At 37.8% G+C, this 18,594-nt stretch overlaps 1 protein-coding gene across 3 annotated transcripts in view; it reads right to left on the bottom strand.

Moving 5' to 3' along the window:
• Positions 1 to 18,594, bottom strand: part of F8 (coagulation factor VIII) — a 211,571-nt gene that overhangs the window by 128,575 nt on the left and 64,402 nt on the right. For all 3 annotated transcript variants that reach the window (XM_037037826.1, XM_037037828.1, XM_037037827.1), the window contains exons 8-9: positions 11,686 to 11,947; positions 11,224 to 11,395 (exon numbers count right to left, since the gene is read on the bottom strand). In XM_037037826.1, coding sequence (XP_036893721.1) covers positions 11,224 to 11,395; positions 11,686 to 11,947 — 434 coding nt within the window. The remainder of the gene's footprint in view (positions 1 to 11,223; positions 11,396 to 11,685; positions 11,948 to 18,594) is intronic.

Raw genomic sequence — 18,594 nt, 5'->3', positions numbered from 1 at the left:
TGGCCCACAACCCAGGCATGTGCCCTGACTGGGATACAAACTGTGTTGCCAGTTTGTATCCCAGTCAGGGCACATGCCTGGGTTGCGGGCCAGGTCCCCAGACGGAGGCACGCAAGAGGCAACCACACATTGATGTTTCTCTCCTCTTTCTCCCCCATTTTCTCTAAAAATAAATAAATAAAATCTTTAAAAAATATTGACTGTAAACTATAATTGAAAAAAATTTAAAAAGGAAAAAAAGACAAGAGAAAAGAGTGTGAGAATGGGTCGAAATGGTGAAGGGAGTAAGAAGTTACAAAATAGTCACAGGGAAGTAAAGTAAGCATAGGGAATATAGGCAGTAATATTGTGATAACTATATAGTTCCAGATGGGTACAAAAATTATCAGGGAGAACGATTTGTAAAGTATATGATTGTGTAACCACTATGCTGTACACCTGAATAAAATATATTCAAAAATTAAAAAACTAAAAAAGAAAATGAAGCAAAAATAATCTTTTTTAACAACTGGCTCTGGAACAACTAAACATCCACATGCTAAAAAAAAAAAAAGACTCTAGTCACAGACCTTACTCCATTCATAAAAATTAACCCCAAATGGATAATAGATCTACATATTTTTTTGGAATTCTTTTGTGTATAAGATTTGTCTGCACTCCCCATTTATTTATTTATTCAATCATTTATTTATATCACTAAAGACTCAGGGATATTTATTTTATACTTTGGGGTATAATCTGATACTACTTTATTTATTTTATGTTCAAATTCTCCAAGCTGAGACATTAGAAGCTCTTTAAGTTGTCTCCTCTATGTCTTTGATACCATCCCATCATTTTTCTCCTAAGAACACTGGCTAGGATTTCTAGTAAAATATTAAATAAAGTTAGTGTTACCTGTAAATGGTGTCTTGTCCTGATCTCAAACAGAAGAATTTCTGAATTTCACCACCATATATGGTGGTGACTATAGGTACTCTGCAGATTTTTATGAGGATAAGGACATCCTTTGCAATCCCCATTCTTTTTCTTTAAAAAATTTTTTAAAGAATTTATTTATTTATCTTAAGAGGGGAAGGGAAGGAGAGAGGAGAGAAATATTAATATATGGTTGCCTCTCATGTATCCCCTGCTGGGAACTGGCCTGCCACCCAGGCATGTGTCCTGACTGGGAATCGAACTGCAATCCTCTAGTTCACAAGCCGTACTCAATCCACTGAGCTACACCAGCCAGGCCTGCAATCCCTATTTCTTATGACTTTTTATTATGAATGGATGTTGAACTTCGATAAATGCTTTCTAAAACTATTGAGATTAACAAATGATATTTTGTCCTTTATGTGTTAATATAGATTACTATATTTCATTTTCTTAAGTGTATTTTATTAATTATGCTATTACGCTTTTCCCAATTTTCTCTCCTCTTTATCCTCCCTCCACTCTGTACTCTCCCTTACACTTCAGCATTCCCCCACCCCCTTAGTTCATGTCCATGGGTTGTACATATAAATTCTTTGGCTTCTTTGTTTTCTATATCATTCTTAACCTCCCCCTGTCTATTTTATGCCTACCAATTATGCTGCTTATTCCCTGTACCATTACCCTCTCATTCTTCCCCTCTCCCTCCTCACTGAAAACCCTCCATGTGATCTCCATTTCTCTGGTTCTATTCTGTTCTAGTTGTTTGCTTAGTTTTTGTTTTTTAGGTTCAGTTGTTGATAGTTATGGGTTTGTTGTCATTTTACTTTTCATAGTCTTTTTTCTTTTTTCAAAGATTTTATTCATTTTTAGAGAGGGGGAAGGGAAGGAGAAAGAGAGGGAAAGAAACATCAATGTGTGGTTGCCTCTCGCGTGCCCCCTACTGGGGACCTGGCCTGCAACCCAGGCATGTGCCCTGACTGGGAATCGAACCAATGACCCTTTGGTTCACAGGCTGGTGCTCAATCCATTAACCCACACCAGCCAAGGCCTCTTCATACTTTTTAGTCTTGTTCTATTTCTTAGATAAGTGGCTTTAACATTTTATATAATAAAGGCTTGGTAATGATGAACTCCTTTAACTTGGCCTTATCTGGGAAACACTTTATCTGCCCTTCCATTCTAAATGATAGCTTGCTGGATAGAATAATCTTGGTTGTAGGTCCTTACTTTTCATCATTTTAATACTCCTTATCTGCAAAGTTTCTTTTGAGAAATCAGCTGAAAGTCTTTTAAAATTTTTTTAGTGTATTTAAATTATTTTATTTTATTTTATTTTTTATTGTTGTTCAAGCACAATGGGAACTCCTTTGTTGGTAACTCTCTGTTTTTCTCTTGCTGCTTTTAAGATTCTTTCTTTATATTTAAACTTTGGAATCTTAATTATGATAAGTCTTCATGTGGTCCTCTTTGGGTCCAACTTGTTTGGGACTTTCTGTGCTTCCTGGACTTGTATGTCTATTTCCTTTGCCAAATTAGGGAAGGTTTTTTTTTCACTATTTTTCCAAATAAGTTTTCAATTTCTTGCTTTTCCTCATCTCCCTCTGTCATCCCTATGATTTGGATGTTGGTACAGTTAAAGTTGTCCCAGAAATTCCTAAGCCTACCCTGACTTTTTTTAAATTTTTTTTTCTTCCTGTTGTTCTGATTGAATGCCTTTTCCTTCCTTGTGTTCCAAATCATCAGTTTGATTCTCAACTTCTTCCTCTTCACTTTTGGTTCCCTGTAGATTTTTCCTTATTTCACTTAGTATAATCTTTATTTCTTCCCTTATGTTTTTGCTGTACTCAATGATCTTCTTGAGAATCCTGATCACCAGTATTTTGAACTCTGCATCTGGTAGGTTGGTTATCTATGTTTCATGTAGTTCCTTTTGGAGACTCTCTTCTTTTATTTGGGCCATATTTCTTTGTCTTCTCAATTCAGTAGCCTCCCTGTGTTTGTTCCTGTGTATTAGGTAGAGCTTCTGCCCTGTAAGAGTCACCTGTAATTGTGTGGCATGGAGCCTGAGGCTATTGCCATGGTGGTTCAACTTGCTTTGTGGCTCTGTGTGTCCGGGAGGGCTTGGATTGGAGACAATGCCACGGTCTGTTTTCTGGAGGTTTGCCTGGCACTCATCCCATTGTCAGTCACTTTGCCCAGTTCCTGCATGTGACTGGCTCCCTTCCAGATGTTGCCCTAGTGGTGAATGCCAGAGTGGGTGGGATTGTGTATGTTCTAAGTTGGTGCAGGCCCTTTAAATGAACTCCCCTGAAAATCTGGTAGTTTCTTCCACTGAACCAAATCCCACTGGTTTTTACAGCCATAATTTATGGGAATTTATCTTTCTGGTGCCGAGCCCTGGGCTGTGAAGTCTGGCCTGGGACTGAGATCACTCACTTTCAAGGTATCCCTCCTGATTTTTATCCAATACACATGAATGTGGAACTGCTTCCGCTGCTTGTGCCACCTCTCTATGCCACACTGTGTCTCTGTGCCTCTCTAGCCATCTTTGTGACTCCATCCCTCCTACCTGTCTGGATGAATGTGGCTTCTTTAAATCCTTGGTTGTTGGACCTCCATACAGTTAAAGTTTCTGACAGTTCAGGTAGTTATTTTTTTTAATTTAAATAATTTTATTATTCAATTACAGTTGTCTGTATTTTCTCCCCACCCCTCCCCCTCACCTCCCCCAAACACACCTCTCTCCCTTGCTTCCACCCTCCCCCTTGGTTTTGTCCTTGTGTCCTTGGTTTTGTCTTGTGTTCCTCAAAACTCTGCTTCCCACTTCCCCTCTCCAGCTATTGTTAGATTGTTCTTAATTTTAATGACTCTGGTTTTATTTTGTTTACTTTTTTCTCTTGTTGATTATGTTCCAGTTAAATGTGACATCATATGGTATTTGTCTTTCGCTGCCTGGCTTATTTCACTTAGCATAATGCTCCCCAGTTCCATCCATGCTGTCGCAAAGGGTATAAGCACCTTCTTTCTCTCTGCTGCATAGAATTCCATTGTGTGAATGTACCATAGTTTTTTTATCCACTCATTTACTGATGGGCACTTAAGTTGCTTCCAGTACTTGGCTATTGTAAATTGCGCTGCTATGAACATTGGGATGCATAGGTTCTTTTGGATTGGTGTTTCAGAGTTCTTAGGGTATAATCCCAGCAGTAGAATAGCTGCATCAAAATGCAGTTCCATCTTTAGTTTTCTGAGGAAATTCCATACTGTTTTCCACAGTGGCTTCACCAGTCTGCCTTCCCACCAACAGTGCACTAGGGTTCCCTTTTCTCCACAACCTCTCCAACACTTGTTGATTTGTTTATGTTGGCCATTCTGACTGGTGTGAGGTGGTATCTCATTGTGGTTTTAATTTTGCATCTCTCTGATGGCTAGTGATGCTGAGCATTTTTTTCATGTGTCTCTGGGTCCTCTGTATGTCCTCCTTGGAGAAGTGTCTGTTCAAGTCTTTTGCCCATTTTACAAGTGGGTTTTTTGTCTTCCTAGAGTGGAGTTGTGGGAGTTCTTTATATATTTTGGAGATCAAGCCCTTGTCTGAGGTGTCATTGGCAAATATGTTTTACCATATGGTTGGCTCTCTTTTCATTTTAATGATGTTTTCTTTAGCCATGCAGAAGCTTTTTAATTTGGTGAGGTCTGAGTTGGTCCGAAGGTTGTGGGTTATTGTTAAGCTAATTTGGTGAGGTCTGATTTGTTTATTCTTTTCTTTATGTCCCTTGCTCTAGAGGACATATCCATGAAGATGTTGCTGTGTGGAATGTCTGAGATTTTCCTAGCAATGTTTTCCTCTAGGACTTTTATGGTATTATGGCTTATATTTAAGTCTTTTATCTACCTTGAATTTATTTTTGTGTATGGTGTAAGTTGGTGATCAAGTTTCATTTCTTTTGCATGTAGCTGTCCAGATGTCCCATCATCATTTGTTGAAGAGGCTATTTTTGCTCCATTTTATGCTTCTTCCCCTTTTGTCAAATATTAATTGACTGTAGAGACTTGGGTTTATTTCTGGGCTCTCTGTTGTGTTTCATGCTATTTGTTTTGAGAAATAGTTGTAATTCTCTCCGTGGTTGCGTGAGAAGGCTAAGCATGTCTACATATGCTTCCATCTTGAGAAGTCTCTATTTTATTCTTTTTGATGTTATATTAAATAAAATTGTTTCCTTAATTTTATTTGCAGAGTATACATTAATAAGAATATACAGAAAAATATAGAAATAAAACTTAATTTTTAATATTGGTGTTGTATATCACAATTTGTTAAACTTGTTTATTAGTTCTAACAGCTTTTTAGTAGGACTTTCTACATGTAAGATCATGTCATCTTTTTTGGCTCATTTCATTGGCTTCTAATACAATATTAAATAAAAGTGATAAAAGTGGATATCTTAGCTTGTTATTATCTTAGCTAATCTCAAAGGGAAAATTTTTAGTTTTTCATTATATTATAAATTTTTCTTCGACATTTCATCAGTTAAAGACCTTGTCTCCTGTTGCTAGTTCACTGAGAGTGTTTCTACCATGAATGGGTAGTGGATTTTGTCAAGCACCTTTATCCACCTATTTATTACATGATCATGTGCTTCTTATCTTTTATTGAATTATGGTATGTTTCATTAATTTTCTCATATGTTGAACCACCCTTGCATTCTTGGGATACATCCCACTTGATCATTGTATATAATTGTTTAAAAATGTTGCTAGATTTGGTTTACTAATGCATTGTAGAGAATTTTTATCTATATTCACAAGGGGTATTAGACTCTAGTTTCCTTTAAAATTTTTGAAAATTTTTTGTGGCGTAATGTATGGTTTATCCTTGAAAATGTTTCATGTACACTTGAAAAGAATGTATATTCTACTGGAGTTGTGTGAACTTTCTATAGATGGCTGTTTCACTTAGTTGCTTTTTTAAAATATATTTTATCGATTATGCTATTACAATTGTCCAATTTACCCCCATTTATTCCTCTCAACCACACACACCTGCTCCCACCCTCTTTCCTCCTCTTTAGATCAAGTACATGGGTCATACATATAAGTTCTTTGGCTTCTACATTTCCTATACTATTCTTAACCTCCCCCTATTTTCTACCTGCCATTTATGCTACTTATTCTCCATACCTTCCTCCTTTCTCTCCCTGTCCCTCTCCCCCACTGATAACCCTCCATGTGATCTCCATTTCTGTAATTCTGTTCCTGTTCTAGTTGTTTGCTTAGGTTTGTTTTTTTTTAAGTTTCGGTTAATAGCTGTGAGTTTATTGTCATTTTACTGTTCATATTTTTTATCTTCTTTTTCTTAGATAAGTCCCTTTAACATTTTATACAATAAGGGCTTGGTGATGATGAACTATTGAATTTGACCTTATCTGGGAAGCACTTTATCTGCCCTTCCATTCTAAATGGTAGCTTTGCTGGATAGAGCAATCTTGGATGTAGGTCCTTGCCTTTCATGACTTCAAATACTTCTTTCCAGCCCCTTCTTGCCAGCAAGGTTTCTTTTGATAAATCACCTGATAGTCTTGTGGGAACTCTCCTGTAAGTAACTATCTCCTTTTCTCTTGCTGCTTTTAAGATTCTCTCCTTATCTTTAATTTTAAGTAACATAATTATGATGTGCCTCAGTGTGTTCCTCCTTGGGTCCACCTTCTTTGGGATGCTCTGGGCTTCCTGGACTTCTTGGAAGTCTATTTCCTTTGCCAGATTGGGAAAGTTCTCCTTCATTATGTTTTCAAATAAGTTTTCAATTTCTTGCTCTTCCTCTTCTCCTTCTGGCATCCCTATGACTCAAATGTTGGTACATTTAAAGTTGTCCTGGAGGTTTCTAAGCCTCTCCTCATTTATTTGAATTCCTCTTTCTTCATTCTGTTCTGTTTGATTGTTGCTTTCTTCCTTCTGGTCCAAACCATTGATTTGAGTCCCAGTTTGCTTCCTGTCACTGTTGGTGCCTGTACATTTTCATTTATTTCAATTTTCATAGCCTTCATTTTTCCCTCTAATTTGTGACCATATTCAATCATTTCTGTGAGCTTCCTGATTGCTGCTGTTTTGAACTGTGCACCTGATAGGTTGGCTATTTCTTCGTTGGTTAGTTGTATTTTTTTTCTGGAGCTTTGATCTGTTCTTTCATTTGGGCCATTTTTTTTCTTGGCTTGCTTGTTACATCTAAAGGGTGGAGCCTTAGGTTTTCACTAGGGCAGGGCAACCCACTTGGCTGCATTGTGGCACTGTATGTAGGGGAGGTGTCTGAGAGGGAATAATGCCACTTGCTCTGCTCTCTGCTGGTTTTCAGCCTCTTCCCCCACTACCCACAAGCAAATTGGGCCCTTCTGGTGCAAAGTTGCTGGTGGGTGGGTTTGTGTACATTCTAGGACCCCGTGGGTCTCTCCAATGAACTCTCCTGTGGGGGTTGGAGTTTCTCCCGCTGCCTCAACTCTCACAGGTTTTTTTAGTCAGAGATTTTGAGGCTTTATTTCACTGCACTGGAACCCTGGGTTGCATGGTCTGTCTTGCTCCCCAGTTGTTCATCCCAGTTTATTTGTAGGTGAATGTGGGACCGCCCTGTCCACCAGCCACTGCCTTGACACAAGTCTTCTCTACCCGGTTACCCATCTCTGCCCCTCCTACCAGTTGAGATGAATGTTTCTTCTTTAGCTCCTTGGTTGTCGGAATTCCATACAGTTTGATTTTCTGTCAGTTCTGTTTTTTTTTTTTAATTTGTTGTTGTTATTCTTTTGGTTGTACAAGGAGGTACAGTGTGTCTCCCTAAGCTTCCCTCTTGGCTGGTGCTCAGTTGGTTTTTAGGTGAAATGAAATCAGCCATTTGCTGATAACTTTGGAGCTGAGTGATGGGTTCAAAGTAATTTATTTTTCTATTCTGTTTACTTAATTTATTTTTCTATTCTTATCTATTCTGGATATGTTTGAAAATTTCTACATAAAGTGCAAAGAATAATCCTCAAATTCATACATTAAAAGTAAAGCTCAGTAGGATTCAGCAAGATGTCCAGAGCATAACTTACATAAAGCAGAGAATGAGGCAGATCTGTAGATCTTTATGTGAAATGATATCCAAATTATACTGTTAAAATTTTAAAAGTCAAAGTACAGAACAATTTCTATACTGCTTCTGTTTTGTGTAAAATATATACACATACACTTGTATATGTATACACTATTTCTGGATGAGAATATATAAACTGACTGCTATGATTCCTTGTCAGACTACAGAATATCTATGATTCCTTGTCAGACTACAGAACTGGAAGTCTGAGAGGTGGATAATTTGATTTTCATTGTATACTCTTTTTTTGCCTTTTGAATTATTTTACTGGCTAATTGAATAGTAAGTAAATACAAGTTATGAAGAAAAATGTACAAGAATAGCTCATTAAAAGTTTAAAGAAGTACAATGATGGAAGACTTGCCCTACAAATATGGAGACATATTACAAGTTGTTATTGTCATTAAAATAGTGTGATGATAGATCACTTAAAGAGAACAAATTTTAGCAATTTATTGTTTTATAAAGAAGGCATTTTTAAATTAGCAAAGAAAGAATTTATTGGCCAATTAGCTGTCATTTGAGGGATCCTTATCTGACACTATGCACTACACCCAAAAGAAACTTCCAGAGCAATTAAATTGCTTATTGTAAAAATAAAACTATAAAAGTAAAATAATAAAATATAGTAGACTATTTTTTAATCTCTTGGGGGTGGTGAAGACATTCCTAGGCAGCAAACATAAGTGAAAAGATTGATAAAAGATATATAAATAAAGCTGTTAAGAATATCTGTGCACAGGTTTTGTGTAGACATAAATTTTCAACTTCTCTGCATAAATATCAAACAGCTGAATCATATATAACAGTATCTTTAGCTTTGAAACTTCTGAATTGTCTTCCAAACTGGCTTATACCATTTTACATTTCTACCAGCAATCAATGCAAGTTCTTCTTGTTCCAAAACTCACCAGCCTTTGTTGCAATCAAGATGTCCTTCAGTAGGAGAATAAACTTTTGTGCATCCAAACAATGAAGTATTATTCAACACTAACCACTAATAAGCTCTAAAGCCATTCTGATAAATTTATATACTGTATGATTCTAAATATGTGACATTCTGGGAAAGGCAAAACCATGAAGTCAGTAAACAGATTATTGGTTACTAGAGATTGGGGAGAGGAACAGATAAATAGGCAGAGCATAAAGGATTTTTAGGACAGTAAACCCACCCTGTCTGATGCTGTAATGATGGATACATGTCATTATACATTTGTCCAACATCAAGTGTGAACCCTGATGTAAAATATGAAAAAAAAAAGATTGACTATATAAAGACTGAAAATCTTTGTAGGACAAAATACATCATAAAGGAGTTAATTACAAGTGACAGACTAAAAATAAACACTTGAAAGATAGTGTGCTAGTATCTATAATACATAAAGCCTTTTACAAATATAAAGGTAAAGATGTCCATTCTAATAGAAAACTTGGCAAAACTTAAAAGCAGGAAACTTATGGAGGGTGTTATGTAAATATGCAACAAATATGAAACACTTGTCAATTTCCCTACTAACCAAGGAAATGCAAATGAAGACAATATAATCTTTTGCTTATCAGATTGGGAAATATTATGTAGGTTTATAATATATGTTGTTGGCAATGATGTGGGGAAAGGGGCACTCATATAGTCTCAGTGAAGGTATAAATTGACACAGAACTGTTGAAAGGCATTTTGGCAATATCTGACAAAATTCCATGCTGGTAAAGGCAGTCTCATGTGCACAGTCTTTTGGCCCTCTCTTTAGGGACCAAAAGACTCTTTACCTAAAATTGCCAGACTACATAAAAATGGTCCTTGGGTCTAGAACACTTGCTTATTAGGAAATACAGAGTCCACACAGCCTGTTCCAGGCTTATTACCTTGTGTGAGTATATCTTTTTCTGTTTCAGTCTCAATGAACTTTCTCTTATTCTCCATAAGCATGTTTATCCATGGGCCTCAAGCATGCCCCCAACTTTCAGTATTTTAGACTCCCCAGGGTTGCAGGGAGAGGGAGTGGTTGGGATCCTACTGCTGCAGTAGGAGACAGGTGCACATAGGCAAACTGCTCTGTGTTGGCTGCCAGGTAAGACCTGATAGCCATGGGAACTCATGCACACTATTGGAGTTGATCTTGCTCTAATACGTCTCTTCCGTATGTGAGTAAAAGCCTTATTCCATCCAATGTTTGACTATGCTGTGTCTACCTTGGCTACTCCAATACCAATATGTAGTGGACAGAGATGTCTGGACTTTTTTTCTTGATGGCTAGCATAGCAATGATATTTGCTATCCCCCATGTAGAGTCCTCCTCTGGTATAGGTAACTAGTCCATGGTGTTCTGCTGAAAACTCTATGTATAATAATCAGCAACCTTTGTGACATTCTTTTTATTTTTTTGAATATTTTATTTATTTATTCTTAGAGAAAAGGGAAGGGAAGGAGAGAAACACTGATTGGTTGCCTCTCACACATGCTCTGACCAGGGAATGGCCTGCAACCCAGACATGTGCTCTGACCAGAATCAAACCAGCAAACTTTTGTCTTGTGGGATGATGCTCAACCCACCGAGCCATACTGGTCAAGGCCTTTGTGACATTCTTGAGCTGTTGAATTGATGTAACCAACTATCTAGCTCCAAGCTCATTGTGGAAAAATGAACCCCCCTTTTTCAAACCATTGTTCATCGAGTATTTCATCCTTTGCTGCATGAGCATTTTTAGTACCTTATATCAAGGGTCAACAAACATTTTCTGGAAAGGGCTGAATAATAAGTGCTCTAGGCTTTGTGAGCCATATCTAGTTTCCGTCACATATTCTTCTTCTTATTATTCTTTTTTTACAACTCTCTAAGAATGTAAAATCCTTCTAAATTCATAGGCTATCCCAAAACAGACAGTGAGCCAAATTTGCCGATTCTTGTACTATGTAATTGGTGGAAAAAGTTTTAGAAGAATATGTATTAAAGTTTAGGAAATGAATATTTCAAGGAAGTGTGGCAAGTTTAAAAGTTGTCATTAAATTTGTATTGTACATACTCATATTTTAAAATAAATTTATAATCCACATTTGTTTGTGTAACACTTATAATTTTTAGAAGATGATGCCCATTAGAGATGAGGTGAATTACAATGTTTTAAGAAACTCAAAACCTTCCAGACTTTTTCTTCTTACCAAACCTTATATCTTTTCTTCAACTTACCAACAGTGTGTCTCCAACTTCTCCATAAAGTAAAGGTCCTAGGATTCCTGATTCATACTGAATAGCTTCGCGAGTTTTAAATGTTTCATCTGTGTATGCCATAAATCGGACTTTTTTGTATTTCCTGCCAATCCGCTGAGGTCCATTATTCAAATATAGACTTTTATAACTTCTGTGTGAAACACAAAAAGATGAGAGGTTGGAATGGAGAATTCAAAGTAGATGACAGGTGGCTTAAATCCAACTATAATACAGCTGATATGATTTAATCAAGGAAGAGTGGGAAAAATATAAGCATCCTTGATATTTAGCTATTTTAGTTTGAAAACATTAATACTGTGGACATTCGATTCCATACCTGAACCTACCCTAAATGTGGTTTGAGGATTTCTTGTTTTGATAACTAGGAGGAACCTTTTGAGTATGGGGAAGAGACAGTATCAAGAGTCAAAAAATACTTACTTGTCATTGGAGGTGGGGACTGAGGGAGCATAGTCCCAGTCTTCCTCTTCAGCAGCAATATAGTGAACCCAAATTTTAGGATGCTTCTTGGCAGCTGAGCGGATTTGGAATAATGGAGGAGAGTTGTCATCATCAATCCTGACAATATCCATGTCAGAGTCATAATAATCATCATCATCATATTCCTCTCTTTTATTACTTTTCATCCGTAGTTGGGGTTCCTCTGGGCAACTATCCACTTTGACATAAGCTTCCATACCATCTGGTGTCAGACAAACCAAACAATGTCAGATTCCTACAAATTTCTCTTGCCTTAACTTCTATGACATTATTATCTCTCATTAGGTCTTCAAGCCTCTCTCTTAAGTGTTCTCATCTACACATCAATACTCTTTCTTGCTACTCTTCCATATAGATGGCCTTTGCCACATCTGGTACTTGCTGGTTTCTTCCTGTGGTCTTTGCACTTATCATTTCCCTTCTACTTGACTCTCCTTCTACACACATTTCATACCCTTTTCAAGACTCACTCGTTTGCTGTTATAATACATGTGAATATTTCCTTTGTGGAACTGGCTCTGAGCCTATCACTCCCTAACTCCCAAGTTATAAACAAGGAGACTTGAGGAACTACATATTTTCAACACCTAGAAGCTTAGGTCAAACCAACTCCGTATTCTCACTGTCACCTAATGAGTTCTATTGGGTTGGCCAAAAAGTTAGTTCATTTTTTTCCATAAAATGGTTCTAGTGGCATTAGTTGTCTTTAACTTCATTTGAAATAATTTTGTTACACTGGATTGTGACAACCGTCATATCAGCATGCACTTAAAAAAACTTACCAAAATTGGTGAATTTTTTTTAAAGATTTTATTTATTTATCTTTAGAGGGGAGAGAGGGAGAGAAACATCAATGTATGGTTGCCTTTCGTGCGTTCCCTGCTGGGAGTTGACCTGCAGGGAACTGGCCTGCAACCCAGGCATGTGCCCTGACTGGGAATCGAACTGCGATCGTGTGGTTCGCAGGCCCGTGCTCAATCCACTGAGCTACACCAGCCAGGGCCAAAATTGGTGAATTTTTGTGTAGCGATTTTACTATTGAAGATGGAAGAAAATAAACAATATATTTTGGCATATTATGACTTATTTTTTAAAGAAAGGTAAAAACACAACTGAGACACACACAAACAGATTGGTACAGTGTATGGAGAAGGTGCTGTGACTGATCAAGCATATCAAAAGTGGATTGAGAAGTTTTGTGCTAGAGATGTCTCACTGGACTGTGCTCCACAGTCAGGTAGACCAGTTCTAGTTGATAGCAATCAAATTGAGACATTAGGTGAAAACAACCAATATTATACCATGTGGGAGATAGCCTACATAATCAAAATATCCAAATTAAGCATTGAAAATCATTTTCACCAGCTTAGTTATGTTAATTGCTTTGATGTTGGGGTTCTAACCTAAATGAAAAAAACCTTCTTGACCCTATTTCTGCATGTGATTTTCTACTTAAACATAGCAAATCATTCTGTTTTTAAAACAAATTGTGATGAGTGATGAAAAGTGGATACTTTACAATAATGTGGAACAGAAGAGATTATAGGGGCAAGTGAAATGAACCACTACCAACCACACAAAAGGCCAGTCTTCATCCAAAGAAGGTGATGTTGTATACATGGTTGGATTGAAAAAGAGTCCTCTATTATGAGCTCCTTCCAGAAAACCAAACAATTTCAACAAGTACTGCTCCTGATTAGACCAACTGAAAGCAGCACTCAGTGAAATGTTTCCAGAATTAGTCAACAGAAAATTTATAATATTTCATTAGGATAACACAAGACTGCATGTTTCTTTGATGACCAGGCAAAAACTGTTACAGCTTAGTTGGGAAGTTCTGGTTCTGAACTATATCCACCCGACATTGCACCTGCAATTTCCATTTATTTCAGTCTTTCCAATATTTTCTTAATGGAAAAAATTTCAATTTTCTTGAAGACAGCAAAAGGCACATGGAACATTTCTTCGCTCAAAAAGATAAAAAATTTTGGGAAGGTGGAGTTATGAAGTTGACTGAAGGATGGCAGAAGGAAGTGGAACAGAATGGTGAATATACTGTTCAATAAAATTATTAGTGAAAGTACAAAATATGCCTTTTATTTTTACTTACTACCAAACAAAACTTTTGGCCAAAATATATTTATTCTATTGAAGTATGACACAAACCATTAATTTAATAACAGCTTATCTGGAAAAATGTTATGGTAGATATAAATTTCAAGATATATTTCACGTTCACAAAAACATGAAAAGGGCCCTGGCTGGTGTAACTCAGTGGATTGAGCATGAGCCTGTGAAGCAAAGGGTTGCCGGTTCGATTCCCAGTCAGGTCACATGACTGGGTTGCAGGCCAGGTCCCCAATAGGGGACACATGAGAGACAACCACACATTGATGTTTCTCTCCCTCTCTTTCCCCTTCCCCTCCCCCTCTCTAAAAATAAATAAGTAAAATATTTTTAAAAAACATGAAAAGGTAGAACATAAAATAAGTTTGTTATGTATTTTAAGAGCAAATCTGCCTGTGACCATTTGGAAGCCCTATCAATCTCATCTTTATGCTTTATAAAATGTAGATATAATCCCTACTTTATCTATACCATAGGGCTATTTTGAAGATCAATAGCCCTATTGAACAAGGGAAATCCATTTACTGGATGAAGGGGAACAGGGCAGACTTCAGAAGCAGCAAATCACTAGTCTTGGGTTCATGTACCTTTAAATATAATTTATTGTAAACCTAAAAATGAAAGATTTTATGTGAGGTCCAATAAGGCAAAACTTTTTTTCCATGAAAAACAAGGATTAAAATCAGTCAAAACAAGTTATCAAAGAATACAATAAAACAAAACATAAAACAAATTCCTCTTAAATTGAATCTGGCTCAGACTAAACAATGACCAAACTGCGTACAAATAAATGACTTATTCCTCAGTACCTATATGATCAACTTCCTGTCACCGACCTAGTAAGACACACTTTGTCCCCTAATGTTTTGACAGAAATTCCATAAAGATTATATAACAGATGAAGGAAAGTTATCCTTATTCTTCATCACTACCTTGTGTCACTCACAAAACATAAGGGCAAAATGGTGGTTGCATAGCAAGATCAAATCTTTTATCCAAGACAACCAAGGAACCTGAAGAGTGGGTTAATTCAAGAGTGATAGGACAGATCCAAGATGATGGAAGAGTAGCTGGCAGCTCTGTTCTTCTGCTCTCAGACACGGACTGGATTGGAAGTCAGAGCACAGAGGGGAGAGTGAGTGAAAGTATCTGTGAGTGAGATGGTATGTGGAGGACAGCATGGGGAATGTGCAAGAGAACACAGGAACTGGTCCACCTGCTGGGTGCACAGGGTGGGGGCTGAGGGCTCAGGCTTTCTAGGTTGGCTGCCACTGCTGCCCAGCCTGGCACTGCTGGCTGCACAGTTGGGGTGGCTGTAGATCCAGTCAGGACCCGTGAGCTACCAGGGTGGCGAGAGAAGGCCTGGAGGTATGGGCTCCAGAAATAGCACAGTGGGAATAGGCAGGTCCAAGAAGACCTCCAGAGGGAGCAGGAACAGCAGGCCATCACCACCATGTTCTATAGTAGAGCTAAGGGGATCTTCCCAATGCCATCTGGGAAGGATTCAGAGAGAAACTTTACCTAAAATTGTTGGACTCCCTGTAAGGAGATGGCGGGCACTGACCAAGAGAGACTGTGTGATTTTCGGAAAGAGGGAGCACAAGGAGAACAGGACACCCACGGACCTGCACTACAGCATCAGGGCCATAGAAAAACTTGTTAAAAGGGGTGCCGAGACATACCTGAGGGTTGGTAGGGACCTGGGTGTGCAGGCCTGTGCATGCTAGTGGCACACAACAGGTTTGCTAAACAAAAAACTCAGAGGCATTGGATACACTGAAGGAATCGGAGGACCCAACATGGTTCACAAGCTGAGGGCATAGTAGAGTGTAGAATTCAGGCCAAACCCTTTGTGAGAGAGCTACAGGCTTGGTCTCCAAGGCAGGAGCTGAGCCTGAGATTTGCTACAGTCAGCAAGAGCCTTTCACAGTCAAGTGAACCCAACTCCCAACTGTGGGATTACAGGCTCCGCAGAGCAGCAAGGTCAGGCCCAGGAGTTTCCTGTGGCATACATTTCCTCAGGGTAAAGAAGAAAAAGGCCCTTCACTAGACACTACATGCTACACAGCTCCTCAACCTGGATTTACTAAACCCATCAGAGCAGAGAAAATAGACACAGGGGCAACAAGACACTATCTTTGCTTCTGCATAGCTGTTTAACGTTCATTTAATATCCTTCAACTCTGGGCAAAATGTGGCACCAGGTTTTATAATACTTTATTTCAAATCTCATATATTGCCTTCCCTTCTCTTACTCCACACTACTTCCTTCATATATTTGTTTTAAATCCAATTTTCTCTGTTGCTATGACTTGTTTCTCTTCCTCACTATTTCTATTGCTCCTTCCTCCAGCCTCTCAAAACCATTCATGATTGTCATTAGTCATCTCACACTCCTTCACCTGCTCTTCAATACCCTTATTCTCTCCTTACATTTCTCAATCTTTGCTCATAGGTACTGGATAAGGTGGTTGTTGTTACAGTTCCTCAATCTTATTTCTAGATAATGATTATTTCTGAATTTCAAATCTCAAATTTCCATTTGCCTTCTTCCCCTTTTTTCATTCTAAATGTTAATTTTTCCCTCTTAGCCAGCTTTTCATCCCACACTGCTAATATTCTTTCTCCCTCTACCATCTCAAAATAATTTCTCTTTCCTTTAGACATCTCTTAAACTCTTTTTTCTGTCCTTATCCCTATGATTCCCATTCCACCTATATAAATCTTAGCTCATTGGTTGTTGATATCTCTGAGGTGCAGATTTTCCTTAAATTATATATTTTGTTGTGGTTGTCTGTTTTTTCTCTCACTAGGTATATACAGATATATGTTATTTCTTTAAATTTTGGTTTTAACCTAATAATATACACTTCTTCTTTCTTACTCCATTCCACCTTTCTTCCTTCCTTTTTTAGTTGTGAAGTAAAGTTTTATTTCCTACACTTCTTTGTCTCTATTCCCTACTCTTATTAGTGCTCCTCCATCTACCATCACAAAATCTCTGTTCTTCCAGTTAGTCATCTCATATGTTTTTCCTTTCTTATAGTAGTCTTAATCTCTTTGCACCTTTATTAATATTGACATGTTGGTTGTTGATAGTCTAATGGTGGGTGGGGGATATCTTTGTGGGTGTGGGTCTGTTTTCTAGCTGTTTGGTTTTTATTCTGGAAGAACCTGTACAACAGCATGCAAGATGTGGAAGGTAGAGTGACTCTCAGTCAGTCAGCCACAGGGAAGAACCCACCAAAGAGTGACCTAACAACCCAAACCCAATTATAACCACATAAAAGGTATAAAGGGCAGTGCAAGAACATCAAGTGCAGGTGGCCAAGGAGATTACACCATTCAGTCCCACAGGTCTCCTACTACAGAAGATCACACTATGAAGACAGGGAGTCAAAGCAGATAAATCTAATGAGCAGAAATGAACAGGAAGAGTTGTCTAAAATGGGAGGATAGAGAAACAACCCCCAATCAAAAGGAAAGGAGGAATTCTCAGAAAGACTGCTAAATAAAATGGAGGCAACCTAACTATCAGATATTGAGTTCAAAATAATGGTTATAAGGGCACTCAAGGAGCTCAGCGAGAACCTCAGATAACTCCAGGACAGCTTTAAGGAACCTACTATGAACTACACCAGCATGAAAAAGTACATTGAAACTGTCAATAAGAGACAGGAGGAAATGAAAAATACAATATTTGAAATGAAGAATACAGTAGAAGGAATTAAAAGCAGGTTAGATGAAGTAAAGGATCAAATCAACAAGCTGGAGGACAAGCCAGAGAAAGATTCTCAGACAGAGCACACAAATTTTAAAAGGCTCAAAAGAATAAAGGGAGCTGCAGGACAACATGAAACATAATATCTAGATAATAGGAATACCAAAGGGGAAGGAAAGGAACAAGGGGTAGAAAACCTGTTTGAAAAAGTCAACAGGAAACTTCCATAACTTGATGAGAGAAAAAGGCATGCAAGTCGAGGAAGCACAGAGGGTCCCAATCAAAATGAACCCAAAGAGGCTCACTCCAAGACACATCATAATTAAAATGGCAAAATTTAAAGACAAAGAGAGAATCTCAAAGGCAGCAAGGGAGAAACAGATAGTAATATACAAGGGAGCTCCAAGAAGGCTAGCAGCAGATTTCTTAACAGAAACGCTATAAGACAGAAGGTTATGGTAAGAAATATTCCAAGTAATGGAAAGCAAAGGCCTGCAATCAAGATGACTCTACCCGGCAAGACTCTCACTTAAAATGGAAGGCAAAATAAGGATTTTCCCAGACAAAAGAAGGCTGAAAGAGTACATCTCCACCAAACCACCATTGCAAGACATGCTAAAGGAACTGCTTTAAGAAGATGAACAAAATGAGTGAGAGAGAGAAGAACACATGTACAAAGGGGGAAAAATGGCAATGAGGAAGTACCTATCAATAATAATAATCTTAAGTGTAAATGGATTAAATGCCCAAATCAAAGGACACAGAATAAGTGAATGGATAAGGAAACATGACCCACACCTATGCTACCTATAAGAGACCCACCTCAGAACAAAAGACCTACACAGACTGAAAATGAAGAGTTAGAAAAAAATATTCCAAGACAGACAGGGGAAAAAAAGGCTGGCATAGCAATACTTATATCAGACAAAATAGATTTCCAAACAAAGGCCATAAAAAGAGACAGAGAAACTCACTTCATAATATTGAAGGGAAGAATTCAT

The sequence above is a fragment of the Sturnira hondurensis genome, unplaced genomic scaffold (genome assembly GCF_014824575.4).
Source record: "Sturnira hondurensis isolate 20B ecotype Veracruz unplaced genomic scaffold, ASM1482457v3 Scaffold0023504, whole genome shotgun sequence".
Classification (NCBI taxonomy): Eukaryota; Metazoa; Chordata; class Mammalia; order Chiroptera; family Phyllostomidae; genus Sturnira; species Sturnira hondurensis.
Note: the sequence above shows the minus strand (reverse complement) of the source record. Positions and strands in the feature narration are given on the sequence as shown.